This window comes from Abramis brama, assembly GCF_963993115.1.
Source record: "Abramis brama genome assembly, chromosome: 7".
NCBI classification, from domain to species: domain Eukaryota; kingdom Metazoa; phylum Chordata; class Actinopteri; order Cypriniformes; family Leuciscidae; genus Abramis; species Abramis brama.
In genome coordinates, this window is record NC_139969.1 from 38,042,532 (window position 1) to 38,064,348 (window position 21,817).

The 21,817-nt window shown below is 37.9% G+C and overlaps 1 protein-coding gene across 1 annotated transcript; it reads left to right on the forward strand.

Annotated features, from left to right (window-relative positions):
- The first annotated feature begins 946 nt into the window (after window positions 1-946).
- abcf3 (ATP-binding cassette, sub-family F (GCN20), member 3) lies at window positions 947-20,447 on the forward strand. Its single transcript, XM_084119419.1, has 21 exons — window positions 947-1,058; window positions 2,387-2,528; window positions 4,021-4,097; window positions 5,451-5,506; window positions 5,643-5,740; window positions 5,875-5,997; window positions 9,096-9,362; window positions 11,470-11,550; window positions 11,748-11,807; window positions 11,946-12,002; window positions 12,182-12,204; window positions 12,292-12,347; window positions 12,516-12,716; window positions 15,692-15,768; window positions 15,868-15,912; window positions 16,012-16,144; window positions 17,171-17,259; window positions 17,339-17,430; window positions 18,225-18,357; window positions 19,675-19,762; window positions 19,953-20,447. The coding sequence occupies exons 1-21, from the start codon at window positions 983-985 to the stop codon at window positions 20,109-20,111; spliced, it is 2,133 nt and encodes a 710-aa protein (XP_083975545.1). The 5' UTR covers window positions 947-982; the 3' UTR covers window positions 20,112-20,447.
- Window positions 20,448-21,817: the final 1,370 nt, after the last annotated feature.

The window sequence follows — 21,817 nt, forward strand, 5'->3', positions numbered from 1 at the left end:
AAGCAACACTCATTTGATTTTCATTGTGGTGATTTCTGTTTTTAGCATAGCCCTAATTCTTTTTTTCTTTTTTTTATCTTGTAGTGTTCATCCTTACAAACACATACAATTGACACATCAATTTTTTTTATTATTTTTTTTATCATAAAACATTTGTTTATAATTTATTTTTATGGAAGAATGTGATAATATTGTGGTCACTACCGAAACGTGATGTTGTCAAAACATGTATAAACATATCTTTCATTTCATCATGAAGTCTGAAATCAATTTGATCAAATTGCTGTGAAAATGAACAGATATATGATGTTTGTTATTTAATGCATTTCTATAGTCATTTAATAGATTTCTATAGGGTTTTCGGCAGTGACAAATACGTGAAAATACTAGAAAAGTTATAGTTTGAAAAAATAAGCAACTGCTATATAAGAGTAGCCTAGGCTAAATGACGAAATATTACTTAATATTATAAGAATATAATTTTTGCAAAAATAAATTATGTATGTTATGCGAAATGCAAAAGCAGACGTTCTATTTTTACTATTATCTATGATTGATATGTGAATAATAATTCCCCTTTTTAATATATTCACTGTGTGTTTTCAGCTCAATAGACATTAAACTTTCTCCGGGTTTTTATTATTTATTACATACAAAACAACTGCGTACATGGACAGCGTTGTCACGTGGTACATGTTACTTTTTCCAGCGCTGTTCACGATGCACCAATCACAGTGCATTCTGATACATTTTATTTAATTGTTCATATTTTTGCTGAAGTGGCTTTTCATTTGAATGTCAGTCTCCAATTTTGGACATTTAGAAGAGTGCACTGCTATAAGACATAAAACGTGGTGAGGTTTGAATGTAACAACTCCTCCTGAGCCGCAGAGCGCAGAGATTCTTGCTGCGCTCGTCCACGTGTTATTGATGCGCCAGTGCGCATGCGCGTGGTGTCCGGCGGCCCGGTGTGTGAGTGTGTATGATGGCGGCGTATGTGGAGATACTGAAGAACGAGTTTCCACAGATCGACTCTGAACTCTTCGATTATATCACTGGTACGGTACAAATATATGACATTAATATACACACGTGACGCCTTATATGCGCTGTTAGTGTCCAGTCCTGCGTCAATGACACGAGTTCATTCATTATATAAAGTAGTTCTGGTGATGTGTTGGTCATGCTAGCAGACAGTATCTGATACATCTGATCAATTACTGACATTAGCGCTTAAATACTTTCATGGACACACGAGTTATCGATTCAATCAAAACATAATTGCATTATAAGTTGACATTTGTGAAATAAAGCAGTTTGACAGTGACACTGGTCTCATGTTTCCAGACAGACAGATGGTTTACTGCAATATAATATATAATATAGTGCTGTTCATAAAAGTTTTTGTTTATATAATATATATATGTGTGTGTTTATACATACCCATATGTGTGTGTGTGTGTGTGTGTGTGTGTATATATTATATATATATATATACACACACACACACACACACAACATGTATATTATATTCATATATAAATATTATAATATATATACACACATTATATAAACACACTTTTATGTTAGATGTGATTAATCGATTTGGCATCACTCATAATATAATATAATAGTTTGTGCCTGACAGATGATTTTCTTGAGCAATACCGCAACTTTGTGAAAGATGAGTTCTGCAGATGATCATAGTTTCCCAGGCATCACTCGAAATAACTTATGAATGGCGTTAGAATGAAATGAATAAATTAACACATCTTCGTTCCATCTTAATTATGCCTTCATTTGTTAATATATTTTCCCCTAAAAGATTTATATGCAGCGACAACTGTAGATTTCACTTATTAATATTAATTTAAGTTATTATATTATTAAAGTGTATGCGATTACTTAGTATGCAGTGTAATTTTAACTAGTGCTTTATTTCCTCAGGTGAAAACCGACTCTTTTAGGGCCCTTAATAAAAGGACGGGCACTATAGAGTCGGCCCAGATCCGGCCCACATCTGGCACATGTGGATTCAACCCGGACCAGATGTGGGCCGGATCTGGGCCGACACTATGTTGCTGTCTGGGTAGATCTTCACATTTAATCATTAAAAGATCGCGATTGTACCTTTGACAAGTACGATCACACCGTAACATTCATGAAATGAAAGCATTGCTCAATAAAATCATCTGTAAAGTGTGATAACTGCCCTTTAACAGTTCTGAAACTATATTTTTCCAAGTGTGTTACGCTTGCAACTAGTTCTTTTTCATGTTGACCTCGCAAATCCAGAAGAGCAGAGTGTGACAAGGTGCATTGATGGAGATGTTGAGGATGAGGTGTGTGTTCTGACTGTGTGTGTGTCGTGTGTTTTACGGCACAGGAGTGTTGGGCAGTGGCGGCTCAGATTTCGAGGATGGGGAGGAAGTGTTTGAAGCCATCGGTGGCGTTCTGCAAGAGGTCGGGGACAAGAATGAAGACGACATCCGAAACATCTGCTTCCAGATGTTCAACACACTCCAGCTGTAAGTGCCACACTGCAAAACATGAATTTCTTACTTAGTATTTTTATCCTGTTTCCAGTCCAAATATCTAAAAATTCTTCAATCAAGATGCATTTACTAGGTGAGGAAAATTACATAAGATATTATGTCACTAATTCCTGTTTTCCGGGGGAACTAATAATAAACTAATACAAATTAAGTGAGTTGATGCTTAAAAAAAGCTAAATTATTTGCCAATGGGGTCAGAAAAATAATCTTAATTCAAACAGAAACAAGATTATTTTTGGCAGATATTTTAGCTTGTTTTAAGCAAAAACTCACTTAATTTGATTTATTTTTCCAGAAAACAAGACTTAATATCTTATGTCATTTTACTACTTTAGTAAATGCATCTTGATTTAAGAAAAGTTTGACATTTGGACTGGAAACATGACAAAAATACTAAGTAAGAAAAGCAGTTTTTGCAGTGCTGTGAACCGATCCTCCATCAATGGAAATATTCTTTCTAAAATAAAAACATTGCATAGGGGGAACTCGCTAATAATGAATTGTGTCCGCTGATGATGTTGTTTATGTTTATTGTTTTAGTGTTCACTAAAGGAATTATGCAAATTTAATGATTACCACTCGTGATCTGAATGATCCACTGAATGATCATCGTGGTTTAGATATAAACGTATATTTGAGGTCTAAACAACCACATGCTCACCTAAAAAGCTCTTAAACTACATTCAGTGTGTGTTGTGTTTGCTGCTCCGCCATTGACGCTCGCTGTGAGAAATGAGTGATTTCAATAATTAGTGATTTGTGATATTAGTAGAATATCGCATGGCTGGAAAAGGCTCTCAGCCAATCAGATTCGAGATCCAGAACTAACTGCTGTAAAAAGTTTATCAATAGTTTTAATTTCCGAGTTATGAAAGGGAAACTCCTGCGGCTCTAACGTCTTCTGCCGTGGTCGTTCTTTAAGATGAGCTGTCAGTCTGTGTCACACATTGAGACTTCAGCAAATGTGAAATGGATGCATGCAGGGTTCCCACGGGTCCTTGGCCCTGGAAGGGTTTGGAAAATAAACACACATAGACACAGGTCCTTGAAAGTGCTTGAATTTATTTTGTGCAAGAAGTTTTCTGGAAAAAGTGAAGTGTTTCCCGCGTGAGGTACCTTGTGTTGTATGTTGCCATGACGTTCACGCGCGCACAAAACTACTACGATCGTACCTCAAGGTTTGTTGTTGGACACAACAAATGTGTTCCCACATTAAGTCCTTGAACTTGAGGGTATTGGACCTGGAAAGTCTTTGAAAGCTCCTTGAATTTGAAGTTAACCAAGGTGTGGGAGCCCTGAACTATTTGAGACTTCAGCAAAAGTGAAAATGATTTAAAAATGAAATGGATGCCAAATTCAGTGACACACATGTGCTTTTCTGTGACACTGGCCTTTACTAAACCTCTGTTGAGCGATGAGAGAACCTCATCTAACCCATGATCTCGCTTGCTCTTGCTCTTGCCAGGACGAAGTGTGACTCTGGGCAGCAGCAGATGCTGCTCGAGGCGCCGGTGCAGTTATCTCAAGTCTCTGCTGACGCAGGTGAGTGACATTTATTTACATGTATTTCAACTTCATTGTTTACACTCTCAGTGCTGTTAGACAACAGCTAGATGACATAAAGCATACAGGTCATGGATTCCTGTTTTGACATAAAGGATGATAATACTTTATTATTTTATTATTTCATCTTAGGTCCACTTAAAATGTTAACTTTTTTTTTAATAAAACCAAAAACCAAACAGTCATAATTGTAATACACCATCATTTCTTTAGCTATGAGAATGAAAGGATTTGTTTTGGTGCTGCATGGAATCAATAATTGTATCCCTTAAAACTCATCTTTGATCACCATAATGACATATTTAAATGTTTTGTTCCTTAAAAACAAATTTATTCATGCCTTAAAATAGCTTGAATGTAACTCGACACCCTTGCCTCATTTAGTATGCGCGGGTCTATGAATATGCAAATGAGCCCCGCCTCCACTCACTCACTCAGCTCAGAGATCCACTGGTTGACGATCACACGTTGATCTGATTGATTACAAGGTAGTTTGTGACGTCAGAAACACCAGCGATTTCAAACCGTGCTTTTGAGACTGTCTTTGGTTCACTGCAGTTTTAAGGAGAAAATACTCAGCAATGGTGTCGACTTATGTATTTGCACATGGTTTGTCTTAAAGCACATTTAAAACACCACATAGACATATAAACAACATTAAAAGCTTGATTTTCACCACAGGGGGGACTTTAAGTCTTTAAGGCTATTTTCAAAGATCATTATTTTGTGTATTGGGTGTAATAGAATATGTTAACATGATTTAATGCTCAAAAAATACATTATTTTCCACATGCTGTACATTTTTATAGCTCCTCTATGCCCAGTCTTTCTAAAACACGTTGATTTCTACAAAGCCCCTCCTTCCGAAAAGCGTGGTGCGTTGTGATTGGGCAACAGACCTGGTGCGTTGTGATTGGACGAACACTTCAAGCGGGTGTTGGAAATGTAACGCCCCTTACCATAATCGTGAGCTTCAGCTTTCAAAGCTATTATAAAGCACACTGTGCTCTGATTGGTCGGCTGGATCAGTGTGTTGTGATTGGTCGAGCGCTTCGAGTGTGTTTGGGAAATGTCCCGCCCCTTTCCATAACCACCAGTTTCAACACACTACTAACTAACTCAACCAGGCCCCGCCCCTTTATTCTGCAAATTAATTATTTAAATGAGGAATATTGTGACGTGTTCGTTCCCCGAAGAAACTCAAGACTACAATGGAGGTGTTTCAGGAGTTCAGAAACACTGACACTGATATAGAGAAGAACTCAACATTACACACTAAAGAGAGGTCCAGTTTAACATCAAAAGAGTGTCTCAATGTTTCTGCTCTTTCAGCGACGTCTGCTAATGACGTTCATGGTATCTGGATGATGAAGAGGAATCCGAGTACAGTAAGATCATCTCACCTCATACAGTCTTTCATATACTTGATATGATGTTTTGAGCATGTCTATGTCCAGCACCATCAACTATGTGACACTTTACTTCTGGTATAATGTAACTATCACTCTCTTCTGTTCATGTTAGACTGTGAATGCCAAGAAACTAGAGAAAGCTGAAGCCAAACTGAAAGCCAAACATGAGCGCAGGAATGAGAAGGACTCCCAGAAAACCTCCTCTCCACTGTGAGTTCTTCATCGCGGGAACGCTCCAGTTTCTGTTGCTGACTTGAGATTCTCACAGTGCAGCGGTGTACTGATAAACCTGCGACTGAGATCACTGAGCGCCTGTTGTTCTGCTTCTGAACGTGTTTCCTCAGGGTTTTGGAGGAGGCCTCGGCCAGTCAGGCGAGCAGTAAGAAGGAAAACCGCGTCGACTCCTCTGGGAAGAACCGCAGTTATGACATACGCATCGAGAATTTCGACGTGTCTTTTGGGGAGAGGTGAGAGATCACATGATCAACAGACACACTGGTATCTAAACCACCACAACATGAGTTACGAATATATGTGACCGTAAGCACACAAAACATTCTTGAGACCGTAATGATTACTTGCGTGATTTAGGGAAGGATTCGTCAGACTAACTTTGGGTTCGGAAAGTTTTTTAATGTTTTTAAAAGAAGGCTCTTCTGCTCACCAAGGCTGCATTTATTTGATTAAAAATACAGGAAAAACAGTAATATTGTGAAATATTATTACAATTTAAGCTGTTTTCTATGTGAATATATTTTAACATGTAATTTATTAAGCTGAATTTTCAGCATCATTACTCCAGTCTTCAGTGTCACATGATCCTTCAGAAATCTGTCTAATATGATGATTTGATGCTCAAGAAACATTCATTATTATACAGTTGTGTGTAAATTTTCAGTTCTTTGATGAATAGAAAGTTCAAAAGAACAGCATTCATCTGAAATAGAAAGCTTTTGTAATATTATACACTACCGTTCAAAAGTTTTGGGTTCATTTTATTTTATTTAAAAAAAAAAATGATGAATTAAATTGTTCAAAAGTTACAGTAAAGACATTTATAGTATTAAAAGTTTCTGTTTAAAATAAATGAAATGGAACTTTCTAGTCATCAAAGAATCCTGAAAAAGAAAATTGTACACAACTGTTTTTAACATTGATAATAACGAATGTTTCTTGAGCATCAAATCATGATGTCAGACTGATTTCTGAAGGATCATGTGACACTGAATATTTAACAATATTAGTTTTTTTTGTTTGTTTGTATTTTTAATCAAATAAATGCAGTCTTGGTGAGCAGAAGATCCTTCTTTTAAAAACATTAAAAAACGTACCGATCCAAAACTTGTGCAGTGTATATTGGATCATATTAACCTCGTTTTTTTTTTTTGTTGCCAAAATTATATTATTTTGTACTCTGTCTGTTGATGTCATCACATTCACAACTTACCATTATGACTTTGTCTAAGGGGTCATGACATAGATTTTTTTTTATTTTAATGTTCCTTGAGGTTCACTTATAATGTTAATAAAAAAAGTTTGCAGGCACAAAAAACAAATATATATGTATATGCTGAAAAGGTATAATTCTCAACCCTCATTCTCTCACTCTTTCTGAAATAACCAGTTTTTAAGGCGTGGCTCCTTTAAGGCTTGTCAGTAAATGGCCAGTTATGATTGGCTAACGTCATTGCATAATAAACAGTATCAACGCACACTCGCTGTTGGATGTGAGTAAGTGTTTTAAAAACATTATCCATATAAAACCGTCACTTACAGACAAAAACATTATGAGATCTTTTACTTGCTGTTTGTGATGCAGCTGCTGTCAGATCCAGTACAGGTAATGCTCATCTGTCAATAATAGTGTATTTGCGAACTCTCCATTACACGGCCTCGTTTACGAAACATAATGTTGCTTTTCTATCAGCTGAACCAGTCTGGTCATTCTCCTCTGACCTCTGACCTCAACAAGGCATTTTCACCCACAGAACTGATGCTTACTGGATATTTTTTTTATTTTATTTTTGGCCATTCTCTGTAAACACTAGAGCTGTTTGTGTGTGGAAATCCCTGTAGATCAGCAGTTTCTGAAATACTCAAAAAATATAATAAATTAATACAATTAAATTCATAAATTAGCCCATGATTTATTCACCCTGAAGTCATCGAGCACACGAATACAATCAGAGTTATGTTAAAAAAATGTCCTGGCTCTTCCAAGCTTAATATTAGCAGTTGAATTTTTTAAAATATGTCTTAAATATGTGCACTGCAGTTTTAAGGAGGAAATACTCAGCAATGGTGTCGACTTATGAATTTACACACGGTTTGTCTTAAAGCTAGTGGTCGACCGATATTGGTCTTTTGATGGCCGATGCTGATATCTTAGAGAGCAGGGTGGCCGATAGAAAGCTGATTTCTTACCGATATATATATATATATATATATATACTTTATTTTAATCAATATTTAATAAATTATAAATAAATTACGAAACAAATCCTTAAAATAAACATGCATATACTTTAGATGGCAACTTCTTGAATCTGCAATCCTATTACAGTATTTTTCACAAATAAAGTAATTGTTTAAAAATATATGAATATGTGAATAAAAAGGAAGTAAACACTGTAACAGGCTCTCAGTAACCTGGTAATTACTTCGCACGGACCGACCGTCACTCGCAGAGTAACACGTTTATCAGGCTACAAATGCACACTTCACAAGATATCACAGCTGGACTCTATTAAATCTGCAAGGTTTGTGAAATTAAATGTTTATTAGATATTCAGAGATTTGTTTAAATTATGTAGATGCGCATTTGCTGAATGTTGACAGTAAATGAGAAAGTATTTTAGCCTGATTGTTTGCCTTTTCTGTTACAAATAATATAAAAGCAACACTTTACTTTTTCGCATACCATTTACTTTCTTTGTTTACCAGTTCTGTCTAACAAAGTATTAGATGTGACTGACAGAGATCGTAAACTAATGAAGACGGAGAATGTGAGTGAGCGCTGTTTGATCTTCTCGGGCGCCGTCAAAATAAAAGTCCCGCTTCCAACACATCGGCCAATCAGAAAAACTCATCGGCCGATGCCGATATTTTAAAAATGTCAAATATTGGCCGATATATTGGTCGACCACTACTTAAAGCACTTTAAAAACACCACTTAGACGTATAACAACATTAAAAACCACATATTTTCACCACTGGGGAACTTTAAATCACCTGATGCTCAGTTTGAACTTCAGCAGATCATCTTGACCATTTCTACATGCCTAAATGCATTGAGTTGCTGCCATGTGATTGGCTGATTATATATTTGTGTTTACATAAGATATAGTTGAACAGTTTTACCCAATAAAGTGGCCATTTTTACATACCCAAAAAAATGAATATCAATTTGAATTAAATCGAATCGAATCCTGAAATGTATGTCAGACACTTTACTCTTGCGTAAGACAACCCTCACACTTAGAAAAATGTCTGCATGGCCTCTTGTGTCTTATTGCTTTAATAGAAGTGCATTAGTTGGTGTGTTAACGCTTGTTCCCGTGCGCAGGTGTCTGCTTCAGGGCGCTGAACTGTCTCTGGCCACCGGCCGGCGCTACGGTCTGATTGGCCGTAACGGGCTCGGTAAGACCACTCTGCTGAAGATGCTGGCGAGCCGAAGCCTGCGTGTGCCCTCACACATCTCCATTCTGCACGTGGAGCAGGAGGTGGCCGGAGACGACACCGTGGCTCTGCAGAGCGTCCTGGAGAGCGACACCGTTCGAGAGGCGCTGCTGAAGGAAGAGCGCTCACTCAACGCACACATCGCCAACGGGACGTACGTCAACTACTCTCACCAATGCCTCACACACTTCAATATGCTGTTGGATGTTTGTATCCAGGGTTTGACATGAACCTTTTTTGCTCAGCAGCCGCTTGTGGTTTTCTAAAGTTACTAGCCACTCATTTTCACTGGCCACAATTTTGACATCGATACCATAGGGAAAAATCTGCCGTATTGATATTTTTAATATTATCTCATATATATCTCCATAATTTGGCAGCCGGTAGGCTATATTAGGCTGCTGTAACTTTAAGACCTGACGCACGGACCCATTATACTGTGCGCGCACTTTGGATGCGAGTACAACATCTGCGGGAATAAGTAAAATTAAGCGCAATGTGATCCTTCACACACTGAAATGAAAGCCCTGTAACTGTGACAATATTCACCCGGAACAAATGAAACGAGTGAGTAACAGGACGGTTTATGTGTGACTCGCTGTCGGAGCGATGAGAGAGTGAGAAAGCTCAGCTGGTATTGTGTATCTATTCTGTGGAAAATGAGTATTAGAAGCGCTTCAGATATCGAAAAAACGCTATTGTACTTATGGCGCTTTTCCACTACACAGTACCAGCTCGCCTCGGCTCGACTCGACTCGGCTTTGTTTGGTTTTCCACTGTGTAAAAGTTGTACCTGTACCTGCTTCCAGGTACTTTTTTTCGTACCACCTCCGGCGAGGTTCTAAGTGAGCTGAGGCGGGCTGAGGCGATACTAAAATGTGACGTGAAAACACGGCAGACTGCTGATTGGTCAGAGAGAATCGTCACTATTCACTGCGTCATCATTGCACACGCCAGACGGAGTATCCTGAATAAAAAACAGCAAAAACAAAAACATCCAAAAACAGCATACACTCGATTTCCTCCATTGTCCTGTGTGTGTGGGTAGCTCTGTGTGTGTGAGGAGTCCGTAGGCCGTCCCATTCAGCATTTTACTGCTCTGAAGTGTGCTCAGCAGCGCCCCCTTTGTACCCTTGAAGCGGTCTTCCGCGAAGCCCGCATAGAAGCAGGATCCACACACTTTAACTACCCAGGATTCCTAGCAAAAGGCCAATCGGACAATGGATGGGAGGAGATTTCGCTCATGGATAATTGTTGACATGGCTGAGAAGAAAATATTACGGTTTTTATGACCTAGATGTACATTTTACCAGTTGTTACCTACAGTTTATACAAACATTATGGTCATCGACCAGTGGTTGATGTCTCAAACATAATAATAGTGCGTTGGATAATACGATCACATTATGATTCATTAAATAAATAGAACCGAATGTCAGGGCTTTACTGACTCATATGTAATTTACATAGTATGAATATTGAAACCTGTAAATTCATCTGAAACTCGTGCACATTTTCATTATGTGTTAAAATTGTAATGTTAGTTCAAATGTAACATTATGTATTATGTAGAACTGTATACATAATTTAAATAAGCATGATGTATCTCTAGTCTAAAGCCCAGGTGGCATACACAATATCAGAATATAGAACTGTAAAATTAGGCTGTGTAGTTGACATGCAGATAAGACGTCGGAGTGCAAAAATGTGATTTCTCCTGTCCAGCAACAACCAGGCCGTTATTTCCGGCGTGACGATCGAGTCTGTCCCAAAAATACCTCTCAATGCGCCCTCGTGGACTCGAGCCAAGGGCCCTATAGGTCTGCACTACATGACGTCACCAACGTGTGGACTCTGAGGAAGTCCACAAGTCTAGAGTATGCCATTTGGGACAGGGCCTTAGTTAGTAGTGTGTTGAAACTGGCGGTTATGGTAAGGGGCGGGACATTTCCCAAACACACTTAAAGCGCTCGACCAATCACAACACACTGATCCAGCCGACCAATCAGAGCACATTGTGCTTTTCAGAAGGAGGGGCTTCATAGAGACAGGAACTAAACAGAGTGTTACTGACAGACTGGGGAGAGAGGAGCTGCAACAATGGAGAATATTGGAAAATAATCAACATTCAAGCAGGAAAACCTGCTCTAGTAGAGCACAACAACAAACAGACGTTGTAAAAGTGCATAATAGGTCCTGATTAATACATTATTAGTGTTAGCTAAAACCTCTGTGTCTGTGTGTTTCCCTCAATCTTTCAGTGCTGAAGGGTTAGAAAGTGTCCGTCTTTCTGAAATTTATGCTAAACTGGAAGAAATTGAAGCCGATAAAGCGCCCGCCAGGTGAGTAGAAAATGATTTGCATGTTTATCAAATAAATTAGAATTAATTTAGTTTTTTTTCGGACCGGCGCAAGATCATTTTACACATAAGTTTCATGTATTTGTAGATTCCATATTGTTATTCAGGACATGCAAGCATAGGCAAACAGTGTGATGGAGAAAGTCATGTGATGCTCGTTTTCCTCCCCACTCTTTCAGAGCATCAGTCATCCTTGCCGGTTTAGGCTTCTCACCTAAAATGCAACAGCAAACAACCAAGTGAGTATGTAGCCATGCAGTGATGGCTGATGTTTCGCTCGTATAAATCTTCTCTCTTCATAATTGAAACCTTTATAAGTGAATGTGTGTTGATTTATCAGTGGCTGCGGTGGTTCTTGATGTGTGTGTTTCCTGTAGGGAGTTTTCTGGAGGCTGGAGGATGAGGTTAGCTTTAGCAAGTGCCCTGTTTGCACGGTGAGTTTATTATATGATGGTGTATCCTATACTACAAATAAATGCATTACACTATTATTTCATAATTGTGTGAAATTAATATATAAGTATAATTTAAAAGGCTGCATGGTTAACTAGTCAGATTATTCAGTGTACTGTGAGATAATAATGATTGTTTTGTCTGATGCTATTTTTTTCAGGCCTGACCTTTTGTTACTTGATGGTGAGTAAAATGTTCTGAATATGGTGGTAATATTGATAATCTGCGTTAAATATTGATGCATATCTTTTATTCATCACTTCTATACAGAGCCCACAAACATGTTGGACGTAAGAGCCATTCTGTGGCTGGAAAACTATTTACAAGTGAGTGTCTTCTAGACGGTTCGATAGTTTGCTTTCGTGGCTGACGTCTCATTTATCAGCTCTAAATGAAGCCTAATGGAATGTTAAAATGTTTTAATGGCCGAAATCTGATAAGATGGTAGTTCCTACAAACGTTTTGGAAGTGATTGTACCTTTCTTTCACCCTAGACATGGCAGTCCACCATCCTTGTGGTGTCTCACGATCGTAACTTCTTGAATGCGGTGGTAACGGACATCATACACCTGCACTCCCAGCGGCTGGAGAGTTATCGCGGCGACTATGAGAACTTCATCAAGACCAAAGAAGACCGACTGAAGAACCAGCAGAGAGAATATGAAGCTCAGTTACAGTACAGAGAACATATACAGGTATCAACCAGCTTCTCAGAAGAACATCTTCCTCACCAAGACTGTGTCTAAAGCAGGAGGAGGAAGTCAGACAGAGGTCTTACATTTGAGTGAAATCGTGTCCTTAAAAGTCTTAGTTCACGCAGAAATCATTCTAATATGCTGATTTAGTGCTTTGTTTTAGTGTTATTATCACTGTTGAAAAAGTTTTTCTGCTTAGTAACTTTGTGCAAACCGTTATACACTACCGTCAGGGTATCCGCGGGGTTTTGAAAAGTATTAAAAGGTGATAAATCAATTTTGGGAAAATTAAGACCCTTAAAAAGTATTAAAAAGTCTTATCACAGCTTTATAAAGTCTTACATTTTGAAAGTATTTTTTCTGAATTAGCTGTCCAACAGTTTGAGTCCCAAAAACATCGTAAAAGTGTGTGAATTTAGTCATTTTTATTAAAAAAACGAACAGGTACATAAAAAACTAGGCTATTGTGGGTGCGTTCGTGAATTGCCTCTGAGAGCACCAGAGCGGGCGGGCGGAAGTTCAAAAGCACAATGTACGCTCTGGCGTTCCCAGTGCGTATTACAACGCACCGAAATGTGTTAAGAGAAGGTTGGTGAACGCATGAACAGAATGCAATAATATCTGTCTGCAGAGCCACAGTTTTACCCCACGCATGCGCAGTTTCATCACAACAGTTCGTTTACCGTTACATTAACCCATACAATTTGTATTATGCATTTCCTTAACATGTACTTGCTAATCAAACACTTTATATGAACAAACTACTAATCTATAAAACACAATCGGTCTTCTGACCTTTTACTATTGTGTTGATATGCGCGAGGGAGAGAGAGCAAGACAGCGCTCGTGTTGTTTGAAGGCGGTGAGAGTGCGCGCGCGCGGGGCTCTCTCTCTCTGTTTGTTCTTGCGCCCTGTCCACTGATCTAAATAATTAGTTGTCACGACGACTTATTTGTTCCCTCATTTTAATAAATCGTGGACACGTTGAACTAATTCCCTCCTTCATTTTGATTTAACGAATTACAACGTGGCCAAAAACAGTTTGATACTATTAATTAGTGAATGCTAAAGACCTATTTTTGTGAATTGGTGAATATTCAGGTGAATTATTTCGTGGCCACGAATTAATAATACCTCAGCACGTTTTACAAATTTACAACGTGGCCACAATATAGTAAAACGAGGGAACAAATTAGTATAACCTGCTGAGGTATTATTAATTCGTGGCCACGCTTGAAGTGGTGGTGAGGTATTAAAAAATATTGAGAAGGTCTTGAAAAAGTCTTGAAAAGGTATTAAAATTAACTTCAAGATTCCTGCATATACCCTGACCGTTCAGAAGTTTGAGGCAAGTAGTGTTGTCAGATATTCGATATGTATTGATACTGAAATATCTGAAACGGTTCCAATACTCCTTTTCTGCAGTATCGATACATCAATACCAGCTGCACGCTCTTGCTTTCTCTTTTTTCTGACGCTGAATTGACACACACCCGCCTCCGCTCACTCACTCGTCTCATTCGCTCCGGTTGAATAGTGTTACTGGGCCGGGGTTGCAGGTATTGCACATCATTTGAGTCATTCCCACAGGCTTTGCGCGCACATAAAGCCGCCTCTCAAACAGCTTGCGAGTACTAACATTTTGTTATCTTTCTTGGCTTATTGTGTTTAAACGGTCAAATACACACAATATTATGTCAAAATGGCCATCTTACCAAATATCCAGGTAAATGCAGTCAGTTTTGTAATGGGGGGGGGGACGCATGTTGTGTAACAGTATATTGGATCCGTGCACAAGCTCTTAAAGGGACAGCAGCCTAATAAACCGTCAGCTGTCTGTCATTAATGCTAATCAAAGAACAAAAGACAAAGAGAACATCACTCACTGCTCTTGAATGAATAACTTTTGTAAATTTGATTGTTAGCATTAATCTGGATTCAATTTTTACAATGAAGACTATTCAGTATTAATTTCTGTAGTATTTATTACCTGAAAAACTTAAACTTTAAACCCACCTGAAAAACTTAAACCCATGTTTGTTTCATTTGTATATATAATATCTAGAATATCCATCTATTGATATAATAATATCTATATGGAAGTTTTTCGCCATGGTATCGAATATGGATATTCTTCAAGGTATCGTATCAAAGTAAGTAATAGAAAGACAGAAAGACATAAAAGACTGAAAGAAAGTTTATTATTGAATTATTGAATTATTATTGAATAAAAAAGATTTATTCAGCAAGGATACATTAAATTGAGTGACAGTAAAAACTTTTATATTACAAAAGATTTCTGTTTCTAATAAAAAATCCTGAAAAAATAAATGCATCACGTTTCCACAAAAATATGAAGCAGCAAAAACGAAGCAAAAAAAAAAAAGTTTTCAACATTGATTGTAAAAAAAAAAGTTTGAGCACCAAATCAGCATATTTTTATGGTTTCACCTTTTAAGGACATTGATAATTTATAATAATTGAGCAGCAAATCATCATATTAGACTGATTTCTGAAGGATCATGTGACACTGAAGACTGGAGTAATGATGATGAAAATTCAGCTTTGATCACAGGAATAAATTACATTTCACAATATATTTGCATCGAAAACGAATTATTTTAAATTGTAATAATATTTCACAATATTACAGTATTTACTGTATTTTTAATCAAATAATAGCAGCCTTGCTGAGCATGAGAGGCTTCTTTCAAAAACATTAAAATATCTTAATGATTCCAAACTTTCGACCAGTAGTGTAACTTCTATATGAATTATGGCTTCAAAAAATTTTCTTCAAATATTGTGAGTATAATTTGATCGATGTGGGTTTTTCCATGCCTGATGCTGATTCACCACAATTACTGAATTACTTTTTACACACAGTTTTCTCAGTCCACCATAAACTGACAGTGCTTCTGATCTGTAGACAAAGCTGCCAGTTGAAACGCATGTTAATGTTGTGCTTGTGTCAGGTGTTCATCGACCGCTTCAGATATAACGCCAACAGAGCGGCTCAAGTGCAGAGCAAACTCAAGCTGCTGGAGAAACTGTAAGTGTGACACGAGCAGCTCATGTTTACTCACTGATCAAACACTCACACTCGCTCACTCGCCCTCTGTGTGTGTGTGTGTGTGTGTGTGTGTCACAGGCCTGAACTCAAGCCCCTGGTCAAGGAGTCTGAAGCCATCTTACGGTCAGTTTCGCTCCGTCTTCCTGTGTGTGTGTGTGTGTGTGTGTGTGTGTGTAGTGTGTGTTCAGAAGTGAACGTGTGTTTGGTTCTGATCTCCAACAGTTTCCCGGATAACTTTGAGAAGCTGTCTCCTCCGATCCTGCAGTTGGATGAGGTGGAGTTCGGATACTCGCCCGACCAGCGGCTCTTCAACGGCCTCAGCGTCTCGGCGGATCTCGAGTCTCGCATCTGCATCGTATGTGTTCGCAATAACACTAAACAACTTTGTCTAGCTCTGCAAACCAATTCCAGAGCTTACTGGCCTTTTCTGAGGCGATCACTATTACCATTGTTTAGAATGATTGTAAAAGCCACATTTTTTAACGTAACAGCTGTGAAACCTAGATAGTTATAAATATATATTTAGTTTATTGAGTAGTTGTAACAGTGTCGCGTGATCGAGATCGGCCTGCGAGTAAACCTGTTATGACGCTGCTGATAAACGGTCCGCGCTGCAAAGCTCACACTAGAAGAAGGGTTTAGCCAAGCTTTCGTGTCGTTTGCCATTTGATGTTTCTCAAATGCAACAGAAATGTTGTAACTACTATAATAAGTACATGGTATTTACAGTAAATGCGAACAAGACTGTGAAAGGTTACACTTTGTTTTTAGGTGACGTAGTTACATTGTACTCGCAATCTTAATTAACTACATGTACTTAATATATAGTTAGGGTTTGGTTAGGGTTAGTTGCATAATTTACTGTTATTACTATACGAAGTACATGTAGTAACATGTAACTACGTCACCTTAAAATAAAGGGAAACACTTAATTTTATAGTGTCCTTGTTACATATGTTACATGCCATATTACCATAGTAATAACAGTAAATTATGCATAATTACATGCAACTAAATCTTAAATCCTAATCCTACCCTAACCCTATAGTAAGTACTTAAATATATTATTACACTGTAACAATGACACATTAAATAAAGTGTAACCAAATAAAGTGTTATCCTCGGTTACACTATATTTTACATTACGTATACTTAGTGTGATTACAGTGTACTTATCCAAGAAAGTACTGGTAATAAAAGGTAACTACATGGGTTTAGGTTAGGTTTAGGGGATCGGGGTTAGTACCTAGTTATTGTAAATGCTATAATAAGCACTTAGTATGTACATGCGGAACAGGACTGTAAAGTAAAGTGTTACCAGTAACTCTTATCAGTTAACCGAGAGCACATCATCTTTCATTGATGGTCTTTGTGTCTGTAGGTGGGAGAGAATGGAGCTGGTAAATCCACTGTACTGAAGCTGCTAATGGGAGAGTTGACGCCTATCAACGGTGTCAGATACGCCCACAGGTGAGCTTCACTGCCACACCGAAGAGACTATAACCTGCCTGTCTGTCTGTCTCTCACGTTTCTGTGTCTTTTCAAACAGAAACTTGAAGATTGGTTATTTCAGTCAACATCACGTGGATCAACTGGACCTCAATGTCTGCTCAATAGAGCTGCTGCTGAACAGATTTCCCGGTAATGCCTCAAATTGCCACTTACATTATCATCAAAACCATCAGGATTACACCCCTGACCCCTACAGAGACACTTCTGATGTCTCAAGTCCTGTTCATTAATGAAGATATTAGTCACATCATTCACACTGAGAATGTCAAACTGTTATTCTAGGCCTTGTCACTCATGTCATATCATCTGTGTGATTGACGCATTTAAAGTCAACATGAAGTCAATCATTTTTTATTGTCTTTAAAACATAGTTGTGTGGGTGGGGAAAGTAATATTAACTAATAACAGTGTCATCCAACCCGCCCTGCATTACTTGCCAACGAATATTGTTTCTACTAATATTAAAGTCCCCCTGTAGGCAATAATTTTATCCCTTAAAACTCATCTTTGATCACCATATTTAAACGATTTTTCCTGGAAAAAATGTCATCGTCTTAAAATATCTTGAATGTAACTCTACACCCTTGCCTCATTAAGTATACACGGTTCTATGAATATGCAAATGAGCCCCGCCTCCACTCACTCAGCTCAGAGATCCACTGGTTGACGATCACACGTTGATCTGATTGGTTACAAGGTAGTTTGTGACGTCAGAAACACCAGCGATTTCAAACCGTGTTTTTGAGACTGTCTTTGGTTCACTGCAGTTTTAAGGAGAAAATACTCAGCAATGGAGTCGACTCGCATATTAAAAACAGCACATAGACATATAAACAACATTAGAAGCTGCATTTTCACCACAGGGGGACTTTAAGTCCATTTAGCTGAAGTTTGAACCGTCTCCTCTGTGTTGCTGTGATCAGGTCAAACGGAGGAAGAGTACCGTCATCAGTTGGGTCGATACGGCATCACGGGGGAACTGGCCACGCGGCCGGTGGCGAGTCTGTCAGGAGGACAGAAGAGCCGCGTGGCTTTCGCTCAGATGACCATGCCCTGGTAAAACACTAATCTAACCAGTGTCATAGTAATATCATTGAGATACAATTTTTACAAATACAATTTTTTTTTTTTTACTTTTATATTTTCCATTTAGTTAAAGTTCTAGTAATTTAGTTGTTTGTTGTAATTATATAAATATAGTTATTTTTTATTAATTTCAGCTTTAGTTATTTTAGTACATCAAGTTAAACTAAATGAAAATGAGAAATGTTGCCTGAAATAAAGTTTCTATTTTATTCGATTCTATTTTATTTCAGTTAAAGGTACAATAAAATATAAATATCCCACTAAAACAATGTTATATATTTTGTTGACTTGTGTACTTTACACAAGTTATCCCAAATGTTTCCAACAATGTTTAAATCCAGAGTAGTCCCCAATTTAAAGCTGTGTCTTTATTGTTTTGAATAAGTGACCTCTAGTGGTGAAACTTTCATATTGTGCCTTTAACATTTATTTTATCTCAAGTAACAAATGTTTCTTATGGTTTTAGTTAACCACAATAACCTGCTTCTAATGGACATTTACACCTGCATTTACATCACCTGACCCTCAGGCTCTGTTTACACCTGCTATTATGATGTGTTTTGGTCGATCAGATCACAAGTAGACGAGAGACATTCCCGTTTACACCTGGTGTTTTAATCCGTCTCTTTTTCCACTTTCAACCACTGATTTCTTCAAGGGGAGGGTCTACGGGAGGGTAAATATATGGGCTTTTTTTAAATCTTTTGATCTAATCGACTAAAGCTCATGCAATTTAAAAATGAACACGCCCGGAAATGACGGAAAAACACACGGAGAGCTTCAGCTTTAGTTTCTGCTCTGACAGACACAAGACCAGCCGAACGCTGTGAGTGAGTGTTAGAAATCAGGAATGGTGAGAGAACATTGTGCTTGGTACATTTTCACCTTTAAACCAAACTTGGGTCTCCAGCCGACAAAGTTTAAATCCCGTCTGGCTCGAGCTCTTCCCATAATGTTACTCATGAGGTCAGTAGACGGAGAGAAGACGGTCTTTAGTGGCTGTTTGAACACATTCGATCACATGAGTGTTTACACTACGAAAGCAATCCGGTTAAATGTGTTTTCAACTTCCTGTGGAAGTGGTCAAAAGTGGACAAGCTCAAAACCTCTTAAACCCCGTTTACTCCTGTATTTAGTGTCATCCACTTGTGATCCGATCGACCAAAACACATCTTAATACCAGGTGCAAACAGGGCCTCACTTTCATTGACTGACCTTCACTTGCGCCCTCTGAACTGTGTTTACACCGTATGGCCTTCATTTACATATTCTGACTTTCATTTATAGCCCCAACTTCTACATTCTGGATGAACCCACAAATCATCTGGACATGGAGACGATCGAGGCCTTGGCAAAAGCCCTCAACGTTTTCAAAGTAAGTGCAGAATCTGCTAATGTTGTCCTTCACGTTGAAGAAACAAATCTGATGTGAACTTCTGAGGTGTTTACAGCATTTTCATTATGTAATTGTAATCACTTGATGTAAAACAAAACAGCAGGGAGTAGCAGCAGCTAATTAAGTGTTGTCTGCAGAAACTTGACGTGTGTGTGTGTGTTTCTGTCAGGGTGGTGTGGTTCTGGTGTCCCACGACGAGCGTCTGATCCGGATAGTTTGTAAGGAGCTCTGGGTTTGTGAGGCCGGGCGAGTGCACCGCGTGGACGGAGGCTTTGACGAGTACAAGGATATCTTACAGGAACAGTTTCGTCGGGAAGGATACTTGTGATAGTTTCCTCGAGACGTCTGTTTACCTGCTCTACATCACAAACACCAAAACTGCCATTTGATGAGTGTCCACAGTCCCACGCCAGCAGGTCGGATGTTCTTACTTGCCAGTCGGATGTTCTCACTCAAACCCATTCAAACTCCCTCAATCACGCGGCTCAGACACGTCCTCCGGGTTCAAGGCTGGACGCCTCCTGAACTTTTATGTAGAACCACATATTAAAGTTGAAAGAAAGGCGAAGTGGACATATGCACTAACAGATGTTATACACCATACCGCTTTTAAAAAATAACTCAAAATACAGAAATAAAATAATAACTGTCCAAATTTTTTTAATTTTGTGTCTGGTCACTATTGTTAATGTTTTTCATTTGATTGTGTTTCTTCATTTGCCGGATAACCAGATCCATCAGATGTAGTTCACTTGCTTAAAATAATGCATTTTGTATCTTCTCACTCTCTGGGAAAATGTTCTTTTTATTTATACATATACAGGTAAAACTCGAAAAATTTGAATATTGTGCAAAAGTTTGTGTATTTCAGTAATTCAAATTAAAAGGTGAAACTAATATATTTAGTATATATAACTATATACATATATACATGATTATACTTTTCAGAGGGCCGACATTTCTGTATTTAAAATCCTTTTTTTTTTTAAATTGATTTCATGTAGTATTCTAATTTTCTGAGATTTTGAATTTGGGGTTTTCATAAGCATCAAAATTGTAACTTTTGCATGATATTCTAATTTTTCGAGTTTCACCTGTAAGCTTATCACACTTCCTGAAATTAGGGATGGGCAATATGACCAAATTCTTATTTCACTTTAACCAATATATATATATATATATATATATATATATATATATATATATATATATATATATATTATATATATTATATACTATATATATGTATATACATATATTTGTTTAAGAGCTCTCCTTCAATTGGTTTACATGTATCCAAGGTCAAAAAACACTTCTCACACAAAATGTTCTCATAATATACATTGCAGCATCAGATTTATTCTCACAGTGTCTAAAAGGGGATCACCTGTTGTGATTGGTGATTTATCAAAATTGAATAGCTATTAGCATATCTGAATTTCAGCTCCGGAGGCTTCCTCGGCACTTGATACACAGCAATACGAACAGTAACGATGGCGTTCGTTTTACTGTATCAATTCCAGCATGAGTCCGCATCCTTTGGAAATGCATGCAAAGTGGATTGGCTTCTCAACAACACGAATCAGACAATTCCAGTCTCGGCTACAACTACATGAGGCCGGGGTAAAATGGTCGTATGGTCAATGAAGACCACAGGCTGGCATTATGCAAGTTTGTTACAAACATGCGTGGGTTCGAACAGGAAATCAGAATGTATTTTACTGAAGAATTATTTCAGGCTGTTCAGAATCGCTTTTTCTTTTGGGAGAAAATAACTCCATGTATCTGCATTTGGATCTTTGAAACTTTGCAGACCTTTTAAATTCATAAACAGCTCTATTACACACTACATGAACGGTCATATTCGAACAAGCATAAAAGGACCACTTAATTTGAAACGCTTCACACGCCAAAGAAAGTTGAATATTTAGCTCACATTTATTTTAATCTGACATTTTTTGTACGTCTGAACCGTGCAATAAAAGGATAGATCACCCAAAAATGTCATCATTATTCAATTAGAAAAAGAACGTG

Excerpts from the sequence above, each read along its gene's own strand:
- abcf3 (XM_084119419.1), top strand. The coding sequence starts at position 983 with ATGATGGCGGCGTATGTGGAGATACTGAAGAACGAGTTTCCACAGATC. Across the intron at positions 12,717-15,691 it reads AGTACAGAGAACATATACAG|GTGTTCATCGACCGCTTCAG; the intron begins GTATCAACCAGC and ends TGCTTGTGTCAG. Across the intron at positions 17,431-18,224 it reads GCTGCTGAACAGATTTCCCG|GTCAAACGGAGGAAGAGTAC; the intron begins GTAATGCCTCAA and ends TGCTGTGATCAG.